This window comes from Coregonus clupeaformis, chromosome 34 (assembly GCF_020615455.1).
Source record: "Coregonus clupeaformis isolate EN_2021a chromosome 34, ASM2061545v1, whole genome shotgun sequence".
NCBI classification, from domain to species: domain Eukaryota; kingdom Metazoa; phylum Chordata; class Actinopteri; order Salmoniformes; family Salmonidae; genus Coregonus; species Coregonus clupeaformis.
In genome coordinates this window covers 6,262,192-6,288,553 of record NC_059225.1, presented here as the reverse complement: position 1 = coordinate 6,288,553, position 26,362 = coordinate 6,262,192, and the positions used below count along the sequence as shown (strand labels likewise).

Genomic DNA, 26,362 nt, shown 5'->3' with positions numbered 1-26,362 from the left:
TTAAAACAAAACAAAAATTGCTATTAACAGATACGAAGCTCAAAACATCACCAAAAAAGTACTATGTATTTTAAAGAGTAGTGTATAGTGATGTATTAATCATCGCTATACAACTTTTTCTCTGGCCCAAACAAGGTGGTTACATTTGGTGCTCTTATTTGTAGATGTTTTACTTGAGTAAACAGAACTACAATACATTTTAGCAGACACCCTTCTCCAGAGCGACTTACAGGAGCAGTTAGGGTTAATTGACTAGCTCATCGACAGATTTTTCACCTAGTCGGCTCGGATATTCGAACCAGCGACCTTTCGGTCACTGGCACAACATGCTTAAGCGCTAGGCTACCTTCCGGCAAAAGTACTGTATACGGCTATACCTTACATTGTTGAGTCACCTCATCATGGGGTTAAACATACACAAACTAAGTGTATAAAAAGCATGATCCGATATGAAAAATTATACTTAATTTGAACCATTCACATCCCAGCAGTAATGTACAACCTAACCAAAGACTAGACAATAAAGCCTTAAATTTTCATTTCATGTTAGAAATAATAAATTAACACATTTTCAGAATTAAATGTACCTTACCACGAATACATTGTTATATATACACACTTATCTACCCAGCGTTATCACCATATATTAGCAGCCTGAGCAACTATTATCATATATGGCATAAGGTTTCTTCTGTTGCAGTATGTTCTTATAATGCCGAAACACAGGGATGGGATGGGATGTGATGGGATGGGGGGAGGGATGGGATGGGATGGGGGGAGGATGGGGGAGATGGGGGAGGGGGGAGGGGGGTATGGATGTGGTACACAGACCAACGAGCTACTGCGGCCCTCATACTGAGATCTGTTTTCTTGTGGTCCCAACCCCCCCATAAAAGTTGCCGATCCCTGCCGCAAGATGTACGGAATACTTGCAATAAAAGAAAAAAGGTAGAAGTTATACTCAACATATACAACCAATAACTTTACCGCCCAAGTTAAATCCTCATCATTTTCTTAAGAGCAAAAAAAAAAAAAAAAAAGTACTAATGTAGTACAGTAATTGTATAGTCTGGAAAAAAGCTTGCATGATTTATGAGCTGCAGTTCAATCCGTTCACATCTCTTTGATTTCAATTGTAGTGCCAGTGGGTTGTGAGGCTTCCCCAACTCACTACTCCTAGTGCCATCTTCATAGTGCAAAAGCTAGAGGTTACAGAGGTGTGGGGGAAAGTGGAAGGGAGGCTACGGCCATTACCCAACCAGAGACTGTTGACAGAGCTCTCTTCGTCGCTCTGGGTCTTTGGGACGGGGGGACTTTTCAGTTGATTCGTCTAAAAGTGGGGGACAAGACTCAATGTTAGAAATGCATTCTTACTAAGTTCAAGTGATTATATTCGTAGAGCTATCAATACAACGTGGTCTCAGAGCATTTTGTATTATTCTGTACGTATCGCACTCCAGTTAGTGTGATATGTTACATTTCGTATGGTTCAGTGCATTCGTAAAGTATTCAGACCCCTTGACCTTTTCCCACATTTTGTTACGTTACAGCCTTATTCTAAAATGGATTAAATAGTTTTTTCCTCATCAATCTACACACAATACCCCATAATGACAAAGCAAAAACAGGTTTTTAGAAATTTTTGCAAATGTATTAAAAATAAAAAACGGAAAAATAACATTTACATAAGTATTCAGACCCTTTACTCATTACTTTGTTGAAGCACCTTTGGCAGCGATTACAGCCTCGAGTCTTGGGTGTGACGCTACAAGCATGGCACACCTGTATTTGGGGAGATTCTCACATTCTTCTCTGCAGATCCTCTCAAGCTCTGTCAGGTTGGATGGGGAGCGTTGCTGCACAGCTATTTTCAGGTCTCTCCAGAGATGTTAGATCGGGTTCAAGTCCGGGCTCTGGCTGGGCCACTCAAGGACATTCAGAGACTTGTCCTGAAGCCACTCCTGTGTTGTCTTTGCTGTGTGCTTAGGGTCGTTGTCCTGTTGGAAGGTGAACCTTTGCCCCAGTCTGAGGTCCTGAGCGCTCTGGAGCAGGTTTTCATCAAGAATCTCTCTGTACTTTGCGCCGTTCATCTTTGCCTCAATCATGACTAGTCTCCCAGTCCCTGCCGCTGAAAAACATCCCCACAGCATGATGCTGCCACCACCATGCTTCACCATAGTGATGGTGCCAGGATTATTCCAGAGGTGATGCTTGGCATTGAGGCCAAAGAGTTCAATCTTTGTTTCATCAGACCAGAGAATCTTGTTTCTCATGGTCTGAGAGTCCTTTAGGTGCCTTTTGGCAAACTCCAAGCGGGCTGTCATGTGCCTTTTACTGAGGCGTGGCTTCCGTCTGGCCACTAACATAAAGGCCTGATTGGTAGAGTGCTGCAGAGATGGTTGTCCTACTGGAAGGTTCTCCCATCTCCACAGAGGAAATCTGGAGCTCTGTCAGAGTGACCATCGGGCTCTTTGTCACCTCCCTGACCAAGGCCCTTCTCCCCCGATTGCTCAGTTTGGCCGGGCAGCCAGATCTAGGAAGAGTCTTGGTGGTTCCAAACTTCTTCCATTTAAGAATGATGGAGGCCACTGTGTTCTTGGGGACCTTCAATGCTGCAGAAATTTTTTGGTACCCTTCCCCAGATCTGTGCCTCGACACAATCCTGTCTCGGAGCTCTACGGACAATTCCTTCGACCTCATGGCTTGGTTTTTGCTCTGACATGCACTGTCAACTGTGGGACCTTATATAGACAGGTGGACTCCAATCAAGTTGTAGAAACATCTCAAGGAAGATCAATGGAAACAAGATGCACCTGAGCTCAATTGTTAGTCTCATAGCAAAGGATCTGAATACTTATGGCACAATTGCATTTTATCGATGGCAATTAGAATGCACAGAGATACCGTGACGAGATCCTGAGGCCCATTGTCGTGCCCTTCATCTGCCGCCATCACCTCGTGTTTCAGCATGATAATGCACGGCCCCATGACGCAAGGATCTATACACAATTCCATGAAGCTGAAAATGTCCCAGTTCTTCCATGGCCTGCGTATTCACCAGACATGTCACCCATTGAGCATGTTTGGGATGCTCTGGATCGACGTGTACGACAGTGTATTCCAGTTCCTGCCATTATCCAGCAATTTCGCACATCCAGTGAAGAGGAGTGGCACAACATTCCACAGGCCACAATCAACAGCCTGATCAACTCTATGCCGGAGATGTGTCGCGCTGCATGAGGCAAATGGTGGTCACACCAGATAGACTGGTTTTCTGATCCACACCCCCCTACTTTTTTTTTTTTGTTATCTGTGGCCAACAGATGCATATCTGTATTCCCAGTCATGTGAAATCCATAGATTAGGGCCTAATGAATTCATTTCAACTGACTGATTTCCTTATATGAACTGTAACTTAGTAAAATCTTTGAAATTGTTGCGTGTTATTTTTGTTTAGTGTAGTTGCTAAAATGCTAAAGTTGTCCGTGATGAGATTCGAACACGCAACCTTTGGTTGCTAGATGTTCTCGTTAAAACGCCCGATTAGCCACCCTCCTTTTGTTTTGGCCTTAAGTAACCTTTTATCTTATGTAACCATACCAAATGTAACATATCATACACATTTTTGTGTACCGGATTTACGTTTACTCTGTTACGTCTAGTCTATGAGACCAGGCTGATCAACAGATTGGCATTTTGGAGTATCAGAGGCAGAATGGTGAATGGATGACCAAATAACATAAATGTAACAAAAGCTGTCTCCACAATACCATTGACTAGTAGTTATTGTAGAATATCCCCGTCTTGCTGTACAATTACCTTCTCCGACGTTGAAGATATAGGCGGATAAGCCACTGCACCACAAATGGCCATGCCACAGCAAAGGCAACAGCGCTAGGAGACACGTCAAAAGGCCACCAGGATGGTTTCTACAGGACAAAAGAGGATGATAAATGCATATTTATACGTAAAAATTTATGCACACATGACTGTAAGTCGCTTTGGATAAAAGCGTCTGCTAAATGGCATATTATTATATATTCTGAAAACTAGAGAAGTATATTTCCTGAAGAAAATGTGGTGTACTTGCTAGTTTATTTTAAAGTATTTATGGAATAAGTTACAGTAGTGCTGTTGAGTGCAGTAGTAACAGTGGTGACTGATTTATAGTTGAAAAAGTAGGTAGATGGAAAAATGGACTGATTGGCTGTTGATAGGATAGCCTAAACATTTAAACGTTGGTATGGTGTCTCTCTAGCTTGAACGGTTCAAGAGTTACTGTTGGGGAGTTATTTTATGCTAATTTAAATAGTTATAGTTGATAAAAGTTTTTTTTATTTTTTTATGTGAAGTTAGGATAGCCTGAATGTTTTCAAGTTGGTCTTGTAGCTTAAATTGGACAAGGAGCAGGACCATTTTGAATAGCTACCTCTGTATTCCTATGGTTATCATTCAAACCCATGTTAATTTATGCACATTTTAAAATAGTTATAGTTCAAAAACTATTAATAGTATCAAAAAGCCGTTGACTAAGATGGGCCAGTCTGAACATCTCAACATTGGTTTGGTGTTGATAGCTTAAAACGGTTCAAAAAGGACTAGCGCAGACAAATGTTCCCCATGTAAGTTTATGGCCCTTTTATTGCCATTGAAATGCATTGGGACCTCATTTAAGTATTGTTGTAGTACAAAAAACTATAGACGCTATCAAATATATTTTCTCAAGAACTCTAAGTTGGGGCCTTTTGAACACCTGAAAAGGTGGTTTCGTGTTTATAGCTTATACAGTTACAGATTTGTGGCGTTTGCTCTAATATGCAAATGTGGCCTAATTTAAACTGATTAAAAGGATGGAGGAATTACATAATCTATACATTTACGAAGTGGTTCCATCATCCTGAAGATGTTTTGGAGTTTCTAGTCTTGAAATGGTTAGAAAGCAGTGCCACTGTGAATATCGACCCGTCATTGTCGCCATTGACTCTAATTGCAAACTGTAAATAGCTGTAGTTCCAAAAGTATTTATAGTATAAAAATATCCTTTGACAAGCAATCTTGGGGTCAGTCTGAACATCTCAACGTTTGGTTTGGTGTTGATAGCTTGAAACGTTGACATATAGAAGATGAGTCTCCATTTTATACCATTCAAGTCTATGGCCATTGACTTGCATTACGTTTTATGCAAATATGGTTGTTCTGCAAAAAGTATAAATAGTATCGAAAAATATCTCTCTAGCAACCTGAAGACGGCCTGTCTGCACATTCTAAAGTTGTTTTAGTGTTAATAGCTCAAGTGGTTTAAGCGCTAGAGTGGAATATTAAACATTGGACTATGTAAGAAAGATTTCAGCAAGCACACTTAATAAATGCTTCCTTTATATATCTCACAATATCCCTAAGAAGAAAAGTATCTGTATTCTGAATCACAATACCTGTGGGAAAATACAAAGGGCATGTTCAGTCTACGACCATGGGAACAGTCTACGACCGTGGGAACAGTCTACGACCGCGGGAACAGTCTACGACCACGGGAACAGTCTACGACCACGGGAACAGTCTACGACCACGGGAACAGTCTACGACCACGGGAACAGTCTACGACCACGGGAACAGTCTACGGCCACGGGAACAGTCTACGGCCACGGGAACAGTCTACGGCCACGGGAACAGTCTACGACCACGGGAACAGTCTACGACCACGGGAACAGTCTACGACCACGGGAACAGTCTACGGCCACGGGAACAGTCTACGGCCACGGGAACAGTCTACGGCCACGGGAACAGTCTACGACCGCGGGAACAGTCTACGACCGCGGGAACAGTCTACGACCGCGGGAACAGTCTACGACCGCGGGAACAGTCTACGACCACGGGAACAGTCTACGACCACGGGAACAGTCTACGACCACGGGAACAGTCTACGGCCACGGGAACAGTCTACGGCCACGGGAACAGTCTACGACCACGGGAACAGTCTACGACCACGGGAACAGTCTACGACCACGGGAACAGTCTACGACCACGGGAACAGTCTACGACCACGGGAACAGTCTACGACTGTGGGAACAGTCTACGACCACGGGAACAGTCTACGACCACGGGAACAGTCTACGACCACGGGAACAGTCTACGACCATGGGAACAGTCTACGACAATGGGAACTGAGTCCTACATAAACAACGACAGACAGAAAAGCCAGTGTGCACCGTACCTTACTACCCTTCTTTGCCAGGGGTGATGGTGGGTATGGTAGAGCCAATGACTAGAAAACATATACAAAAGGGAGAAGAAAGGAACACGACAACGTTAATGAAATGACTTCTTAAACTCAATAGTTACAGTCCATCTTAGACCAAAAGATCTGACCTTTTGTGCCTGAATAAAAGGATTGAGAGCAATAGGTGGAAGTACTGGTCTCTGACCTGGGATGCAGTGAGGGCCTCCAGTGTGTGCAGTCTCTCCAGGACACTCTGCATGTCCTCCTGCAGTCTGGCCAGCGCCACTACGATCTGCTCATTCAGACTGCCTCCTGTTGCCCCAGCTCCCCCCCATCGCTCCCCGTCCCCTCCGCTACCCTGCAAGGGCCCCTGTGCCTCCGGGCCGTGCCCTGAAGACCTGGAGCCTTTAAACAAATATAGAAACGCAGAGAGGTGTAAACACTGACACATACTGCTAGAGAAATAAGACCGGATCTAAACCCACCTTACCTCGTTCTCTCCAGACCAGGGAGCTATCGACCCTATCTGAATTCAGTCTTTGTCTCTGAGAGGCCCCTCCACTAGTCTCCCCATCCTCCCCGCCACACTGGATGCCATTGGGCGGCCCCCGGGGGTCCTCAGGGGTCCCACACGGTGCCTCAGCGGGCCCCTCCTGATCGGACAGAGGGCTGTGGCTCTCCCCCTCCTCTTCCTCATCCAGCTCCAGACAGTGGTCAGTGTGTACCTCAGAGCCCTGGACCAAACACACATGCATGAGGATTTGGAAATGATGCATGTAGTGTGTGTGTGTACTTGCTTTGTTTGTTCTTGTCTGTACACTGTGTGTGTGTGTGCACGCTTACCTCTTCCAGGCCAAACTGGTCCATAGAGTCACAGTAGACCTCGCTGTCTGAGTCACTAGTCACATGATGGGGCCTAGATACATCCACATCTATAGGAATAGATAGCACAACATACCATACGGGTCAGCTTCGGCTCTTAGCCATATGGGAACCATCCCTCAGAGAGATGTTTGTGCTAGTAGGACCCATTAAGAAGCAACACAAATGCAACCAGTGCAGAGGCCTGTGCCCCATGAGCATTATGTGTGTTCTGCATTCCAAACGCATCCTTTCTCAAGGTGATCATTTATTTGATGTGAGGAGATGGTGAGAGGTCTAAAGTAATCAAAAACAACTGGCCCTAGACCAGATCAGCTTTTAAGGGGGATAATGTCATGGCAACCCATCAGAGCAGGTAGTCTGTCTGTTCCCAGGGAAGTGCTGAGTTGCAACAGCTCTGGGAGTAAAGCTGAGCAGCTTATTGGATCACACGGCCAAGGATCCATGAGGACAACCGCCCACTGTGGGCAGGCAGGGTGCAGATCTACAGAGGCCTGAGTATCCATTTTGAAACCTTTTTTTAGACATCTGTTTTATGGACGATCTGGATTTGGCCTATAATGCCTGCTTCTTGTTTTAGAGAGTAACGTTGATATTCAGCATACTAGATATCAATGGCAAACCTGAATTGTATCCAAATTCAATACTTAAGTTCTGTTCTAACAGAACTCTAGGACTGATATCCACTGTAATAGGTACGTCTATGTCTAGTGGCGGCAGGTAGCTTAGTGGTTAAGAGTGTTGTGCCAGTAATCGAAAGGTCGCTGGTTCTAATCCCTGAGCCGACTAGGTGAAAAATCTGTCGATGTGCCCTTAAGCAAGGCACTTAACCATAATTGCTCCTGTAAGTCGCTCTGGATAAGAGCGTCTGCTAAAATGACTAAAATGTAAATGTAATTTCTATGTGGTCCTCTGTAGCTCAGCTGGTAGAGCACGGCGCTTGTAACGCCAGGGTAGTGGGTTCGATCCCCGGGACCACCCATACACTCAAATGTATGCACGCATTACTGTAAGTCGCTTTGGATAAAAGCGTCTGTTAAATATTATATTATGTATACATTACAACCATAAAGAAATGTAATAATTATCATGCACCTGATTGGTTAGTTTCTACCTTTTTCTACAGTGCCTGAAAGACCTATTGGTTACCACAGGGAAAGAGTTTCTACCTTTGAAATAAATAGTAAGTTATGCTCTTGAAAAGCGCAAATTTACAAATGTACAATCCTGCGGTCATGGATAAAAGACTTAAGGCCCATGTGCACAGGGAACTCAAACCATCAGCCATGGTAAAGCATGCAAAACATTCTAACTAACTGAGACGGACTGCAGTATGTCACTGGTGTCAATGCAACATGAAGTGCTACCCAGAGCCATCTACTTAGAGAGTTGGGTCACCTTTCAGAATTTTCAATAATTGTTCTAATCCTAGACATTCCGTTAAAATAGCATTGTTTAAATATCCCCCACGTGATGTTAATTGAGCGCTAACATGTTTCAACTCTCTACAACACGTGGCTCTGGAGGTCCCCACCTGCGTGGTGGCCGTTGACCTGGACATGGGGCTCCAGGGGCAGGGTGCTGCTCAGGAGGCCCTCCTCCGAGTCCTCACTGTTCAGGGCAGCCTTGGAGGTGTGGGTCCCGTTGGAAAAGTGGCCCTTCCCGTTCCCCACATTACCATTGGACAGGGGAACTTTAGGTCTCCTGGAAGAGCCCTTTTTCTTTGACTTTTCTTTCACTGAAAGACATTTTCTAAATATATTATTACAAGAAGATTATTTTCTGTTTAACGTTTTCCTGTTTTTTTGTTATTGTTCTTTTCTTGTTCAAATGTTCGACAACACACCTTTTTTCACTTCCTTTATCTCAACAATTTCTTCCTCTTCCATCTCATCTTCCTCATCAAACTCCTCTTCCTCCCCCTGTTCCTCCACTGCCATGACTTTGGGCTTTGGAGGCTCGACCGCCGGTCTGGGTGGCCTTGTCTCCAAAGTGCCATTCATTTCCATTGTCCTAATGATGCTCCTTGTGACACTTTTTGAAGGCGCTGATGTAAGCATGGTCCCAAAACCTGTAGCATAGAAACAACTGTGTTACAATGATTTAGAACTATAACTTTGTTACTGCTAGTTTCATTTAGCCAAACAAAGAGATATACACTGTACCAGGAGATATACCAGGAGAATAGGGAGATATACCAGGAGATATACTAGGAGAATAGGGAGATATACTAGGAGAATAGGGAGATATACTAGGAGAATAGGGAGATATACTAGGAGAATAGGGAGATATACCAGGAGATATACTAGGAGAATAGGGAGATATACCAGGAGAATAGGGAGATATACTAGGAGAATAGGGAGATATACCAGGAGATATACTAGGAGAATAGGGAGATATACTAGGAGAATAGGGAGATATACCAGGAGATATACTAGGAGAATAGGGAGATATACTAGGAGAATAGGGAGATATACTAGGAGAATAGGGAGATATACTAGGAGAATAGGGAGATATACCAGGAGAATAGGGAGATATACCAGGAGAATAGGGAGATATACCAGGAGAATAGGGAGATATACTAGGAGAATAGGGAGATATACCAGGAGATACAGTGGGGAGAAAAAGTATTTAGTCAGCCACCAATTGTGCAAGTTCTCCCACTTAAAAAGATGAGAGAGGCCTGTAATTTTCATCATAGGTACACGTCAACTATGACAGACAAAATGAGATTTTTTTTCTCCAGAAAATCACATTGTAGGATTTTAAATGAATTTATTTGCAAATTATGGTGGAAAATAAGTCTTTGGTCAATAACAAAAGTTTCTCAATATTTTGTTATATACACCCTTTGTTGGCAATGACACAGGTCAAACGTTTTCTGTACGTCTGCACAAGGTTTTCACACACTGTTGCTGGTATTTTGGCCCATTCCTCCATGCAGATCTCCTCTAGAGCAGTGATGTTTTGGGGCTGTCGCTGGGCAACACGGACTTTCAACTCCCTCCAAAGATTTTCTATGGGGTTGAGATCTGGAGACTGGCTAGGCCACTCCAGGACCTTGAAATGCTTCTTACTAAGCCACTCCTTCGTTGCCCGGGCGGTGTGTTTGGGATAATTGTCATGCTGAAAGACCCAGCCACGTTTCATCTTCAATGCCCTTGCTGATGGAAGGAGGTTTTCACTCAAAATCTCACGATACATGGCCCCATTCATTCTTTCCTTTACGGATCAGTCGTCCTGGTCCCTTTGCAGAAAAACAGCCCCAAAGCATGATGTTTCCACCCCCATGCTTCACAGTAGGTATGGTGTTCTTTGGATGCAACTCAGCATTCTTTGTCCTCCAAACACGACGAGTTGAGTTTTTACCAAAAAGTTCTATTTTGGTTTCATCTGACCATATGACATTCTCCCAATCCTCTTCTGGATCATCCAAATGCACTCTAGCAAACTTCAGACGTGCCTGGACATGTACTGGCTTAAGCAGGGGGACACGTCTGGCACTGCAGGATTTGAGTCCCTGGCGGCGTAGTGTGTTACTGATGGTAGGCTTTGTTACTTTGGTCCCAGCTCTCTGCAGGTCATTCACTAGGTCCCCCCGTGTGGTTCTGGGATTTTTGCTCACCTTTCTTGTGATCATTTTGACCCCACGGGGTGAGATCTTGCGTGGAGCCCCAGATCGAGGGAGATTATCAGTGGTCTTGTATGTCTTCCATTTCCTAATAATTGCTCCCACAGTTGATTTCTTCAAACCAAGCTGCTTACCTATTGCAGATTCAGTCTTCCCAGCCTGGTGCAGGTCTACAATTTTGTTTCTGGTGTCCTTTGACAGCTCTTTGGTCTTGGCCATAGTGGAGTTTGGAGTGTGACTGTTTGAGGTTGTGGACAGGTGTCTTTTATACTGATAACAAGTTCAAACAGGTGCCATTAATACAGGTAACGAGTGGAGGACAGAGGAGCCTCTTAAAGAAGAAGTTACAGGTCTGTGAGAGCCAGAAATCTTGCTTGTTTGTAGGTGACCAAATACTTATTTTCCACCATAATTTGCAAATAAATTCATTAAAAATCCTACAATGTGATTTTCTGGATTTTTTTTCTGTCTCAATTTGTCTGTCATAGTTGACGTGTACCTATGATGAAAATTACAGGCCTCTCTCATCTTTTTAAGTGGGAGAACTTGCACAATTGGTGGCTGACTAAATACTTTTTTCCCCACTGTATACTAGGAGAATAGGGAGATATACTAGGAGAATAGGGAGATATACCAGGAGATATACTAGGAGAATAGGGAGATATACTAGGAGAATAGGGAGATATACCAGGATATATACTAGGAGAATAGGGAGATATACCAGGAGATATACTAGGAGAATAGGGATATATACTAGGAGATATACCAGGAGAATAGGGAGATACAGTGGGGAAAAAAAGTATTTAGTCAGCCACCAATTGTGCAAGTTCTCCCACTTAAAAAGATGAGAGAGGCCTGTAATTTTCATCATAGGTACACGTCAACTATGACAGACAAATTGAGAAAACAAATTCCAGAAAATCACATTGTAGGATTTTTTATGAATTTATTTGCAAATTATGGTGGAAAATAAGTATTTGGTCACCTACAAACAAGCAAGATTTCTGGCTCTCACAGACCTGTAACTTCTTCTTTAAGAGGCTCTTCTGTCCTCCACTCGTTACCTGTATTAATGGCACCTGTTTGAACTTGTTATCAGTATAAAAGACACCTGTCCACAACCTCAAACAGTCACACTCCAAACTCCACTATGGCCAAGACCAAAGAGCTGTCAAAGGACACCAGAAACAAAATTGTAGACCTGCACCAGGCTGGGAAGACTGAATCTGCAATAGGTAAGCAGCTTGGTTTGAAGAAATCAACTGTGGGAGCAAATATTAGGAAATGGAAGACATACAAGACCACTGATAATCTCCCTCGATCTGGGGCTCCACGCAAGATCTCACCCCGTGGGGTCAAAATGATCACAAGAACGGTGAGCAAAAATCCCAGAACCACACGGGGGGACCTAGTGAATGACCTGCAGAGAGCTGGGACCAAAGTAACAATGCCTACCATCAGTAACACACTACGCCGCCAGGGACTCAAATCATGCAGTGCCAGACGTGTCCCCCTGCTTAAGCCAGTACATGTCCAGGCCCGTCTGAAGTTTGCTAGAGTGCATTTGGATGATCCAGAAGAGGATTGGGAGAATATCATATGAAACCAAAATAGAACTTTTTGGTAAATACTCAACTCGTCGTGTTTGGAGGACAAAGAATGCTGAGTTGCATCCAAAGAACACCATACCTACTGTGAAGCATGGGGGTGGAAACATCATGCTTTGGGGCTGTTTTTCTGCAAAGGACCAGGACGACTGATTTGTGTAAAGGAAAGAATGAATGGGGCCATGTATCGTGAGATTTTGAGTGAAAACCTCCTTCCATCAGCAAGGGCATTGAAGATGAAACGTGGCTGGGTCTTTCAGCATGACAATGATCCCAAACACACCACCCGGGCAACGAAGGAGTGGCTTCGTAAGAAGCATTTCAAGGTCCTGGAGTGGCCTAGCCAGTCTCCAGATCTCAACCCCATAGAAAATCTTTGGAGGGAGTTGAAAGTCCGTGTTGCCCAGCGACAGCCCCAAAACATCACTGCTCTAGAGGAGATCTGCATGGAGGAATGGGCCAAAATACCAGCAACAGTGTATGAAAACCTTGTGAAGACATACAGAAAAACATTTGACCTGTGTCATTGCCAACAAAGGGTATATAACAAAGTATTGAGAAACTTTTGTTATTGACCAAATACTTATTTTCCACCATAATTTGCAAATAAATTCATAAAAAATCCTACAATGTGATTTTCTGGATTTTTTTTCTCATTTTGTCTGTCATAGTTGACGTGTACCTATGATGAAATTTACAGGCCTCTCTCATCTTTTTAAGTGGCAGAACTTGCACAATTGGTGGCTGACTAAATACTTTTTTGCCCCACTGTATACTAGGAGATATACCAGGAGAATAGGGAGATATACTAGGAGAATAGGGAGATATACCAGGAGAATAGGGAGATATACCAGGAGATATACTACATAACCAAAAGTATGTGGACACCTGCTCGTCGAACATCTCATTCCAAAATCATGGGCATTAATATGGAGTTGGTCCACCCTTTGCTGCTATAACAGCCTCCACTCTTCTGGGAAGGCTTTCCACTAGATGTTGGAACATTGCTGCGGGGACTTGCTTCCATTCAGCCACAAGAGCATTAGTGAGGTCGGGCACTGATGTTGGCCGATTAGGACTGGCTCGCAGTCGGTGTTCCAATTCATCCCAAAGGTGTTCGATGGGGTTGAGGTCAGGGCTCTGTGCAGGCCAGTCAAGTTTTTCCACACCGATCTCCACAAACAATTTCTGTATGGACCTCGCTTTGTCCACGGGGGCATTGTCATGCTGAAACAGGAAAGGGCCTTCCCCAAACTGTTACCACAAAATTAGAAGCACAGAATCGTCTAGAATGTCATTGTATGCTGTAGCGTTAAGATTTCCCTTCACTGGAACTAAGGGGCCTAGCCCAAACCATGAAAAACAGCCCCAGATCGTTATTCCTCCTCCACCAAACTTTACAGCTGGTACTATGCATTCGGGCAGGTAGCGTTCTCCTGGCATCCGCCAAACTCAGATTTGTCCATAGGACTGCAGGATGGTGAAGCGTGATTCATCAGTCCAGAAAACGCGTTTCCACTGCTACAGAGTCCAATGGCGGCAAGCTTTATACAACTCCAGCCGATGCTTGGTATTGCGCATGGTGATCTTAGGCTTGTGTGTGGCTGCTTGGCCATGGAAACCCATTTCATAAAGCTCCCGTCAAACAGTTATTGTGCTGACTTTGCTTCCAGAGGCAGTTTGGAACTAGGTAGTGAGTGTTGCAACCAAGGACACACTATTTTTACGTGCTATGCGCTTCAGCACTCGGCGGTCCCGTTCTGTGAACTTGTGTGGCCTACCGCTTCGCGGTTGAGCCGTTGTTGCTCCTAGATGTTTCCACTTCACAATAAAAGCACTTACAGTTGACCAGGGCAGCTCTAGCAGGGCAGAAATTTGATGAACTGACTTGTTGGAAAGGTGGCATCCTATGACGGGGCCACGTTGAAAGTCACTGAGCTCTTCAGTAAAGCCATTCTACTGCCAATGTTTGTCTATAGAGATTGCATGGCTGTGTGCTCCATTTTATACACCTGTCAGCAACGGGTGTGGTTGAAATAGCCGAATCCACTAATTTGAAGGGGTGTCCACAAACTTTTGTATATACAGTGCATTCGGAAAGTATTCAGACCATTTTACTTTTTCCACATTTTGTTACATAAAATTATATTTTTCTAAAATTGATTAAATTGTCTCCCCCCTCATCAATCTACACAAAATACCCTATAATGACAAAACAAAAACAGGTTTTTAGAAATTGTTGCACATTTATTACAAATAAAACACTAATATATATAATTTACATACACTACCAATCAAAAGTTTGGACACCTACTCATTCAAGGGTTTTTACATTTTTACAATTTAGTCATTTAGCAGACGCTCTTATCCAGAGCGACTTACAGTTAGTGAGTGCATACATATTTCTTTATTTTTACTGCAATTTCTGAGGCTGGTAACTCTAATGAACTTATAATAATAATAATAATAATAATAATAATAATATGCCATTTAGCAGACGCTTTTATCCAAAGCGACTTACAGTCATGCGTGCATACATTTTTGTGTATGGGTGGTCCCGGGGATCGAACCCACTACCTTGGCGTTACAAGCGCCGTGCTCTACCAGCTGAACTACAGAGGACCACTTATCCTCTGCAGCAGAGGTAACTCTGGGTCTTCCATTCCTGTGGCGGTCCTAATGAGAGCCAGTTTCATCATAGCGCTTGATGGTTTTTGCGACTGCACTTGAAGAAACTTTCAAAGTTCTTGAAATGTTCCATATTGACTGACCTTCATGTCTTAAAGTAATGATGGACTGTCGTTTCTCTTTGCTTATTTGAGCTGTTCTTGCCATAATATGGACTTGGTCTTTTACCAAATAGGGCTATCTTCTGTATACCCCCCTACCTGCACAGCTATTTTCAGGTCTCTCCAGAGACGTTCAATCGGGTTCAAGTCTGGGCTCTGGCTGGGCCACTCAAGGACATTCAGAGACTTGTCCCGAAGCCACTCCTGCGTTGTCTTGGCTGTGTGCTTAGGGTCGTTGGAAGGTGAACCTTCACCCCAGTCTGAGGTCCTGAGCACTCTGGAGCAGGTTTTCATCAAGGTTCTCTCTGTACTTTGCTCCGTTCATCTCTCCCTCGATCCTGACTAGTTTCCCAGTCCCTGCCGCTGAAAAACATCCCCACAGCATGATGCTGCCACCTCCGTAGGGATGGTGCCAGGTTTCCTCCAGACGTGATGCTTGGCATTCAGGCCAAAGAGTTCAATCTTGGTTTCATCAGACCGGAGAATCTTGTTTCTCATGGTCTGAGAGTCCTTTCAGTGCCTTTTGACAAACTCCAAGCGGGCTGTCATGTGCCTTTTACTGAGGAGTGGCTTCCGTCTCGCCAGTCTACCATAATGGCCTAATTGGTAGAGTGCTGGAGAGATGGTTGTCCTTCTGGAAGGTTCTCCCATCTCCACAGAGGAACTCTGGAGCACTATCAGAGCGACCATCGGGTTCTTGGTCACCTCCCTGACCAAGGCCCTTCTCCCCCGATTGCTCAGTTTGGCCGGGCGGCCAGCTCTAGGAAGAGTCTTGGTGGTTCCAAACTTCCATTTAAGAATGATGGAAGCCACTGTGTTCTTGGAGACCTTCAATGCTGCAGAAACTATTTGGTACCCTTCCCCAATCATGCCTTCTAAATCATGTCCAATCAATTTAATTTACCACAGGTGGACTCCAATCAAGTTGTAGAAACATCTCAAGGATGATCAATGGAAACAGGATGCACCTGAGCTCAATTTCAAGTATCATAGCAAAGGGTCTGAATACTTATGTAAATAAGGTTTTTTATTTTTTATTTTTTAAATACATTTGCAAAAATGTTTAAAAACCTGTTTTCGCTTTGTCATTATGGGGTATTGTGTGTAGATTGATGAGGAAAAAATGTAATTTAATCAATTTTAGAATAGGGCTGTTACGTAACAAAATGTGGAAAAAGTCAAGGGGTCTGAATACTTACCCAATGCACTGTATACCGGGAGACATACCGGGAGACAAATTCTAATTTAACCAAACTATGAGATATAAAGCTAAAATAAAACATGTAAAAAAGCTAATTATACTGAACTACAACACCAGACATAACTAAAAAGGTCCGGGCATTGTGGGTAAATACACATCTATAGACTTGCCTTCAAGTTGCCTAGCAAATTTTGTCAAACGGGCTGAGCACATGATAGAAATGGATAACTTAGTATGGAAGACATGCAAAATCAAATCAAATCAAATTCATATGAAATCAAATGAGAACAAAGGTGGTGGCAGTACCTGGGGTCAGGTCTGACACCTGATTGATCTTCTTTTTCTCTTCCACCTGTTCATAGAAGGGACCCAGCACCTTCAGCAGCTGCTCTACCTCATCCGTGCAGGGCATGCCCTCAAGGATCTGTTGTTTAAACACGACAACAAACACATTCAGTGCCCTCTGACGTCCACTGACATCCAGGCCATCCTGTCCGAACGTCATTTAGACAGAATTTTTTTTTTTTTATCAACAAAATGATCCACCTCCGGGTTGGGAGTCAATTCCTTTTAACTTAATTGAACTCAAGGGAATTTCAATTCAAGAATAGAATTCCACTTGCTTCCTGGATTCATCAACAATCTATTAGAATACCTGCCTGCCAATGCTGGTATGCTGACTTCTGCATCGACATTCATATCCATTCAAGATAAAAACACTTACCAGCTTCAATTCATCAACGTAAGCAGCCATTGCCTCTTCCTTGAGCATTTCTCCCAGATCATTCCATGCATCCCTAAATAGACAGAACAAGATGTTTAACATAACACCCACATTGACAGTCTCCTTCCTAGAGTATATTGCCTTAAAAATCATGTTAATGCCTCTTCAAGTGATAATACAGGTTAATATTTAGTTAAGTTATCAGTGACAGAAACAACTGCTTTTAAGGATCTTGGGTATTGTGATCCAGTTGCTTTAAATTATTTAACACTTATAGACATAATGGGCATAACGAACACTGAAATAGGAGCCATGGACAGCACGTAAAGTCCTTATAGTTCAGATCATCATGTCATTTGTTATCAGCAGAGTATCCACTTGGTCAATGACCCGGATGCTCATTGAGCTAAGCGGTAGCTGGGCCTGTCAGCTCTATAAGTAAGGCTCAGTAAAGCAATAACAGTCTAAATGTCTTAATAGCTAACCGATTATAAAACAGCTGCATTGTCATTTCTTAAAAAGAGGATTCCATCAAAGCGATTTTCTATAAAAAATAAATAAAAATAAAAAGTAAAAACAGTCAACTCCTGCCAAGTGGGTGAAAGGTGACATGACATATCATGCCTCTTCAGCACAACGGGTCCAGAGTTTATCAGACGAAATGTGGCAATAGGAAAGTTAACCGCAAGGACTACAATACAGACAAATCTCTGTCGTCGTTAGAAGATATCTATTTGACTCCTACTGTTCTCTTTGCGTTACCATTTCACTTTGCCCATGGGGTCCCAGAAGCCAGGTCTGGGTATGTTGCAGGGTCCTAGTGTGGATTGTTTGTAGTAACTGTAAAACTTGAGCATCATGTCATTAGAGGGCTGAAAGGAACCTGGAATGGATACACAAAATAAAAATGCAGAATATATATTGGCCTGAGATGAGGATGAGGCGTGTCAATGAGAGGTATGATACCTCAAACAGAGTGGTACCTAGGCTAAGACTACATCACTTTGGGGTAAAAACATGGTCTTAGTATTTCGAAAGGCTTTTGGAAAACTCTGTAGGTTCCACACAATGCATTTCATTGTCATGTTATTCAGGCGTATAAAAATATACCTACTCCCAGAGAGCTTTGGAATGTAGGTTAACGTAATTGGCTTTAGGCTACAATGTTGCATATAGCCCTCGTAGCCCTTACCGTCTGGAGGCAAGCTTTGTATCACTTTGACAGCGGCATCAAACCTCCGCTCGTACAAAGGTTTTCCATCCTCAATCTCCATCATGACACAAAGTGTGAATTACGATAACGAACTCTTCAAACCTAGGGATAATCATTATTAAAGTGGTCAGACAGGAAGGCACAACATGAGAGTTGAGTATGGGTTGCAGAAATATATGTTGTGGTTTACAGCTAGGTCATACGCCCATAATAACACTGGTGAAATAATATAACAACCGTTCACAATAACATAAAAGTACTTCAAATATAGAAGTACTATCGGTGACTTATTGACAACAAGCCCGTAACAGCTAAGCTAAACCAAAACCACAGGTAAGGTTATGTCGTCTGTGAAATGTTGAGCACCCAATGCAATAGAGACAAAACAAATGGTAAAAAAAAACATCCTAATCATTTACCTTTCTAATGAACACAACAAATATATACACTGCACTCGGTAAATAAGCTCAGTAGGCTACGTTTGTCACTCACCATTTAACAATCTAGCGTTACTTGCTTGAGACCCCGATTTACCAACAGAAGCCATGCGCAATACAGCAGTGACAGGCACTGCATGCTATGGGAGTTGTAGTTTTCTACTGCCAGGATGAAGATAAATATGTTCTTTATTATTACACCAAAATCCCTACAAGCTCCACATTGCACCAGCCACAGCGCGAATTTACAGGATATGTAGTTCTAAATGCTGTTTATGGTGGATTGTGTAATTGACCTAAAAACAAATGTATGGTAAAGGGATGTAGCCAACACAATACTATGTGTTGTTGGCCACCGTAAGAAATGTCACAAGCGCATAAAAAATCGTCATGCGTTGATGTTTAGTATAAAATGTGAGGATTTTTTGCCGATCGGAAGCCCGGACAAGTATACATTGCAGCACTACGCATCCCAGCATTCTACACGGTGATCCATATTTTGGTCAGAGGAAGAGGAGAAGAGAGAGGGACAGTAGTTACCACAGACACAAAGTCCTAAACCCCGCCTATTTCTACAATGTATCTTCTTAAAATGTGATTTTAAGTTATACCCTAACCACACTATTTATTTTATGCCTTACGCTAACCTTAAATTAACACGAAAAAGCTCGTTTTAGTTTTTATTACATTTGATGATATGATAGCCAATTTCGACTTTGTGACTGTGGTAATTAGTGGCAATCTGGAGAACTGGGCCCATAATCTGTTTTCTCCAGCAGGTGGCGTTTTTTTTTGCTCACAAAGCGAGTAGTTTTTGTATGGAGGTAAATTAGGTCGAATTGGCTTAACAAGAAATTGAATGACTTATTTGCTACGTGTGATTTATTTGATCGAAAATAGGTTTCGTAATGCGTAGGTTGTTACGAGTGTACTGATATAAGTAGGACACGTGACATCCCAGCAACTTTGAGGAAAAACACTTTATATCGGAGTTGTGCCTGTTGTATACCCTTCTCATTGGCTAGAATGGTCCCACCTGATCTTGCCTCCTCCCGACTGCCTTCCAGTTTTTAAGAAATGTTTTTTAATTGTTAGAGCGGACACTAGAGTATCTGGTCAATATAATGGATCATCTGTGGTTTAGTAGTTTTTTTGCGGGTGGTTGCGCCGATGTGAAAGCGAGGCCGTTGCAAAATGTTTCGTCTGTTGCAAAACGTTTTTCAACGGAAACCGTTTAGGCCTTCGCCAAACGGAAAACGTTTTGGAACGAAAACGAGAGTTTCAATTGGTCAAATTCGCCGTTTCGTTCCGTTTGGTCTGTTCGCTTCCCTTTAGTTCCTAGACTAAACGGTCAACTGTTTCTGTTGCAAAACGTTTTGCAACTGAATCCTACTAATGAATACACCCCAGGAATCCCACAATACTAGGCGAAGGAGTTTCTTCTTTTTTTCGTGGCAGAGCTGGTTGTTTCAAACCTCAGTCAAAGCGAAAGCAGAAGTCGCTATGCTGGGAGATGTAAGATGGCAGAGCTGCAAATGTTGTTAGAGGAAGAAATTCCAGCCGGCAAAAGAGCTCTTGTAGAGAGTTACCAGAATCTCACACGGGTGGCAGACTACTGTGAAAACAATTATGTTCAGGTAAGCAAAAGGAGTGATTTTACTCAACATTGTTATCTCTGAATTCTTGTCGTTGAACGGGTGGGAAACTGGGGACAGGAAATGTAGATAAAGAAATGGAAAGGATCACAGTTAATGACCACAGTACTAGATAATAGAGATTACACATCCTTAAAGAGTCTTTGCCCATTTCAGTGTGTAGTTTGAAACGCACTGGACACGTTGGACACAGTCTTGCCCATTCATTGCATTGTTTTGTTGGTCCCTTGATCGTTTTAGTTAGTTTACACAGAGGGTGTGTCTAATACTAACTTCTGCTGTTATCTTCGTTTAATAAAAAATCAAAATGTACCAAACTAAACCGCTGTTGAAAGATTCACTGAAAGGTGATGTACTACACAGGTTTAATCTGATTGTTACATTGTTACAAAGTAGAGTAGCAGTTGTGCTCGCGATTACACTGGCATTGCTTACTAACTGTCCCTTACAGACACTGAGAGAGCTTGTCATTTCATTTCCATTTATTTACTTATTTATTACACATATTTTATTAGGATTTGCTGTGATATATTTGCAATACGTGGACTATGATATTGTAAGCAATTGCTAACGTATACATTTCAAGGCATTTATAAGAAGTGTATTACTGTTTGATGCAATTAGCCTATAGGTTCACACACAAAAACAACCAAGCCAATCACTGCTTAGTATTTTCCCAAATACTTCTATCTGGCGAACATCAGACGTTTTGAGCTCGTTTTTCACTGAACGGCTTCTGAAATTTGCCCCATATGATTGTGTTATCCTTTAACTAAGTTCCACAGATTGTGAGTGTTGGAATTTGGTCGTGGTTTCACAAATTCCATAGATGCAAGGACAACTGAACTTCAATTATTTTACAGGGTTCTTTTATGTGCGACCTCAGCCTGCCAAGTTTGCTTTGACTATATTTGCTGCATTATAATTACTTTAATTGTGGGCTAGCAGCTGAAGTTATTGATAGGTAAGAATTTGGACCATAGCTTTGCAAACTGTATTTTATTGGCCCGTTAAGAGAATGTCAAAGCTGATTTTGTAATTTAGTAGATTGATATTATGATTTGGCGTCTGACCTACAAAAATCGAAACTGTAGGCAAGACCTGATTCAATCTCAGTGATTTATAAAGATGAGTGTTTGGAAATTCATTATTTTAATCCTATGCTGTGAATATACAATACAAGCGCTCTCTAGATGTAGGTGTTGATATGATGAGTTAAAATGGATTCCACTCAGTGGTTATGTTATAACATTTAGTTAACATGAATAAGTTGTTGCATAAGAAGACCTTTGATGAGCTATCTTTGTCCTAGTCAAGCACACTCCCCATCAGTGTGAAGAGGCTGTAGTTTGCTGCTGAGATCCACCTTGCTGCTGAGAATCCAGATGAAATGTTTAGGTGACCGACCATTAAAGAGTCCATAAACAATACAACATATTACATCAGTTATAAAGGGTTTTTCCAACTCCATGAGGACTGCTTATAGGGTATATCCATTTGAATTCAATCACTTTTTGACAGCATCCCTTTTGATTGAAACAAAACTTTCCATACATGTTTGCCCATGGAAGAAGTGGTCAGAAAGTGACTTTTGGGACCTGAATGCCAAAACATTCAGGAGGTAGAGCACAGTGCAGAACAGTAAAGACAATTAGAGTATAGTACAGGTCAGTACACTAGACTATAGGTCAGTACAGTAGACTATAGGTCAGTACAGTAGACTATAGGTCAGTATAGTACAGTAGACTATAGGTCAGTACAGTAGACTATAGGTCAGTATAGTACAGTAGACTATAGGTCAGTATAGTACAGTAGACTATAGGTCAGTATAGTACAGTAGACTATAGGTCAGTACAGTAGACTATAGGTCAGTATAGTACAGTAGACTATAGGTCAGTATAGTACAGTAGACTATAGGTCAGTACAGTAGACTATAGGTCAGTATAGTACAGTAGACTATAGGTCAGTATAGTACAGTAGACTATAGGTCAGTATAGTACAGTAGACTATAGGTCAGTATAGTACAGTAGACTATAGGTCAGTATAGTACAGTAGACTATAGGTCAGTACAGTAGACTATAGGTCAGTATAGTACAGTAGACTATAGGTCAGTATAGTACAGTAGACTATAGGTCAGTATAGTACAGTAGACTATAGGTCAGTATAGTAGACTATAGGTCAGTATAGTACAGTAGACTATAGGTCAGTATAGTACAGTAGACTATAGGTCAGTACAGTAGACTATAGGTCAGTATAGTACAGTAGACTATAGGTCAGTATAGTAGACTATAGGTCAGTATAGTACAGTAGACTATAGGTCAATATAGTACAGTAGACTATAGGTCAGTATAGTACAGTAGACTATAGGTCAGTACAGTAGACTATAGGTCAGTATAGTACAGTAGACAATAGGTCAGTATAGTATAGTAGACTATAGGTCAGTATAGTACAGTAGACTATAGGTCAGTATAGTATAGTAGACTATAGGTCAGTACAGTAGACTATAGGCCAGTACAGTACAGTAGACTATAGGTCAGTATAGTATAGTAGACTATAGGTCAGTACAGTAGACTATAGGCCAGTACAGTACAGTAGACTATAGGTCAGTATAGTATAGTAGACTATAGGTCAGTATAGTACAGTAGACTATAGGTCAGTATAGTACAGTAGACTATAGGTCAGTACAGTAGACTATAGGCCAGTACAGTACAGTAGACTATAGGTCAGTATAGTACAGTAGACTATAGGTCAGTATAGTACAGTAGACTATAGGTCAGTATAGTAGACTATAGGTCAGTATAGTACAGTAGACTATAGGTCAGTATAGTACAGTAGACTATAGGTCAGTACAGTAGACTATAGGTCAGTATAGTACAGTAGACTATAGGTCAGTATAGTACAGTAGACTATAGGTCAGTATAGTACAGTAGACTATAGGTCAGTATAGTACACTATAGGTCAGTATAGTACAGTAGACTATAGGTCAGTATAGTACAGTAGACTATAGGTCAGTACAGTAGACTATAGGTCAGTATAGTACAGTAGACTATAGGTCAGTATAGTAGACTATAGGTCAGTATAGTACAGTAGACTATAGGTCAGTATAGTACAGTAGACTATAGGTCAATATAGTACAGTAGACTATAGGTCAGTATAGTACAGTAGACTATAGGTCAGTACAGTAGACTATAGGTCAGTATAGTACAGTAGACAATAGGTCAGTATAGTATAGTAGACTATAGGTCAGTATAGTACAGTAGACTATAGGTCAGTATAGTATAGTAGACTATAGGTCAGTAATCAGTAGACTATAGGCCAGTACAGTACAGTAGACTATAGGTCAGTATAGTATAGTAGACTATAGGTCAGTATGTACAGTAGACTATAGGCCAGTATAGTATAGTAGACTATAGGTCAGTATAGTATAGTAGACTATAGGTCAGTATAGTACAGTAGACTATAGGTCAGTATAGTACAGTAGACTATAGGTCAGTACAGTAGACTATAGGTCAGTATAGTACAGTAGACTATAGGTCAGTATAGTACAGTAGACTATAGGTCAGTATAGTACAGTAGACTATAGGTCAGTATAGTACAGTAGACTATAGGTCAGTATAGTACAGTAGACTATAGGTCAGTATATCCCAGTAGACTATAGGTCAGTATAGTACAGTAGACTATAGGCCAGTACAGTACAGTAGACTATAGGTCAGTATAGTACAGTAGACTATAGGTCAGTATAGTACAGTAGACTATAGGTCAGTATAGTACAGTAGACTATAGGTCAGTATAGTACAGTAGACTATAGGTCAGTATAGTACAGTAGACTATAGGTCAGTATAGTATAGTAGACTATAGGTCAGTACAGTAGACTATAGGTCAGTATAGTACAGTAGACTATAGGCCAGTACAGTACAGTAGACTATAGGTCAGTATAGTACAGTAGACTATAGGTCAGTATAGTACAGTAGACTATAGGTCAGTATAGTACAGTAGACTATAGGTCAGTATAGTATAGTAGACTATAGGTCAGTATAGTACAGTAGACTATAGGTCAGTATAGTAGACTATAGGTCAGTATAGTACAGTAGACTATAGGTCAGTATAGTACAGTAGACTATAGGTCAGTATAGTACAGTAGACTATAGGTCAGTATAGTACAGTAGACTATAGGTCAGTATAGTACAGTAGACTATAGGTCAGTATAGTACAGTAGACTATAGGTCAGTACAGTAGACTATAGGTCAGTATAGTACAGTAGACTATAGGTCAGTACAGTACAGTAGACTATAGGTCAGTATAGTACAGTAGACTATAGGTCAGTATAGTACAGTAGACTATAGGTCAGTACAGTACAGTAGACTATAGGTCAGTACAGTAGACTATAGGTCAGTATAGTACAGTAGACTATAGGTCAGTATAGTACAGTAGACTATAGGTCAGTATAGTACAGTAGACTATAGGTCAGTACAGTAGACTATAGGTCAGTATAGTACAGTAGACTATAGGTCAGTATAGTACAGTAGACTATAGGTCAGTATAGTACAGTAGACTATAGGTCAGTATAGTACAGTAGACTATAGGTCAGTATAGTACAGTAGACTATAGGTCAGTATAGCAGTAGACTATAGGTCAGTATAGTACAGTAGACTATAGGTCAGTATAGTACAGTAGACTATAGGTCAGTATAGTACAGTAGACTATAGGTCAGTACAGTAGACTATAGGTCAGTATAGTACAGTAGACTATAGGTCAGTATAGTACAGTAGACTATAGGTCAGTATAGTACAGTAGACTATAGGTCAGTATAGTACAGTAGACTATAGGTCAGTATAGTACAGTAGACTATAGGTCAGTACAGTAGACTATAGGTCAGTATAGTACAGTAGACTATAGGTCAGTATAGTACAGTAGACTATAGGTCAGTATAGTACAGTAGACTATAGGTCAGTATAGTACAGTAGACTATAGGTCAGTACAGTAGACTATAGGTCAGTATAGTACAGTAGACTATAGGTCAGTATAGTACAGTAGACTATAGGTCAGTATAGTACAGTAGACTATAGGTCAGTATAGTACAGTAGACTATAGGTCAGTATAGTACAGTAGACTATAGGTCAGTATAGTACAGTAGACTATAGGTCAGTATAGTACAGTAGACTATAGGTCAGTATAGTACAGTAGACTATAGGTCAGTATAGTACAGTAGACTATAGGTCAGTATAGTACAGTAGACTATAGGTCAGTATAGTACAGTAGACTATAGGTCAGTATAGTACAGTAGACTATAGGTCAGTATAGTACAGTAGACTATAGGTCAGTATAGTACAGTAGACTATAGGTCAGTATAGTACAGTAGACTATAGGTCAGTATAGTACAGTAGACTATAGGTCAGTATATCCCAGTAGACTATAGGTCAGTATAGTACAGTAGACTATAGGTCAGTATATCCCAGTAGACTATAGGTCAGTATAGTACAGTAGACTATAGGTCAGTACAGTAGACTATAGGTCAGTATAGTACAGTAGACTATAGGTCAGTATACCAGTAGACTATAGGTCAGTATAGTACAGTAGACTATAGGTCAGTAGTACAGTAGACTATAGGTCAGTATAGTACAGTAGACTATAGGTCAGTATAGTACAGTAGACTATAGGTCAGTAAGCAGTAGACTATAGGTCAGTATAGTACAGTAGACTATAGGTCAGTATAGTACAGTAGACTATAGGTCAGTATAGTACAGTAGACTATAGGTCAGTACAGTAGACTATAGGTCAGTACAGTAGACTATAGGTCAGTATAGTACAGTAGACTATAGGTCAGTATAGTACAGTAGACTATAGGTCAGTATAGTACAGTAGACTATAGGTCAGTATAGTACAGTAGACTATAGGTCAGTATAGTACAGTAGACTATAGGTCAGTATAGTACAGTAGACTATAGGTCAGTATAGTACAGTAGACTATAGGTCAGTATAGTACAGTAGACTATAGGTCAGTATAGTA

At 41.6% G+C, this 26,362-nt stretch overlaps 2 protein-coding genes across 8 annotated transcripts in view; one reads left to right on the top strand and one right to left on the bottom strand.

Annotated features, from left to right (window-relative positions):
* Positions 1-929: 929 nt before the first annotated feature.
* On the bottom strand, positions 930-18,842 carry LOC121549734 (acyl-CoA-binding domain-containing protein 5A). Of its 2 annotated transcripts, none has more exons than XM_041861582.2 (13): positions 18,757-18,842; positions 18,244-18,366; positions 17,814-17,934; positions 17,052-17,124; positions 16,634-16,751; positions 8,946-9,170; positions 8,634-8,837; positions 7,061-7,149; positions 6,708-6,951; positions 6,423-6,622; positions 6,212-6,262; positions 3,820-3,929; positions 930-1,330 (listed from the first exon to the last, which is right to left on the bottom strand). In XM_041861582.2, exons 2-13 carry the CDS (start codon positions 18,326-18,328, stop codon positions 1,318-1,320), a joined length of 1,533 nt encoding a protein of 510 aa, XP_041717516.1. In that variant the 5' UTR covers positions 18,329-18,366; positions 18,757-18,842; the 3' UTR covers positions 930-1,317. The 2 variants fall into 2 exon arrangements, with proteins under 2 accessions (XP_041717516.1, XP_041717517.1); XM_041861583.2 differs by having other exon boundaries at positions 18,684-18,764.
* A 949-nt stretch (positions 18,843-19,791) lies between these two features.
* Positions 19,792-26,362, top strand: part of LOC121549735 (abl interactor 1) — a 118,062-nt gene continuing 111,491 nt past the window's right edge. For 2 of the 6 annotated variants that reach the window (XM_041861586.2, XM_041861584.2), the window contains exon 1: positions 19,794-20,338. In XM_041861586.2, coding sequence (XP_041717520.2) covers positions 20,222-20,338 — 117 coding nt within the window. In that variant the 5' untranslated portion in view covers positions 19,794-20,221. Of the gene's footprint in view, positions 20,339-26,362 lie in introns of all 6 variants that reach the window. The other 4 variants (XM_041861588.2, XM_041861587.2, XM_045210389.1 and 1 more) reach the window with 3 other exon arrangements.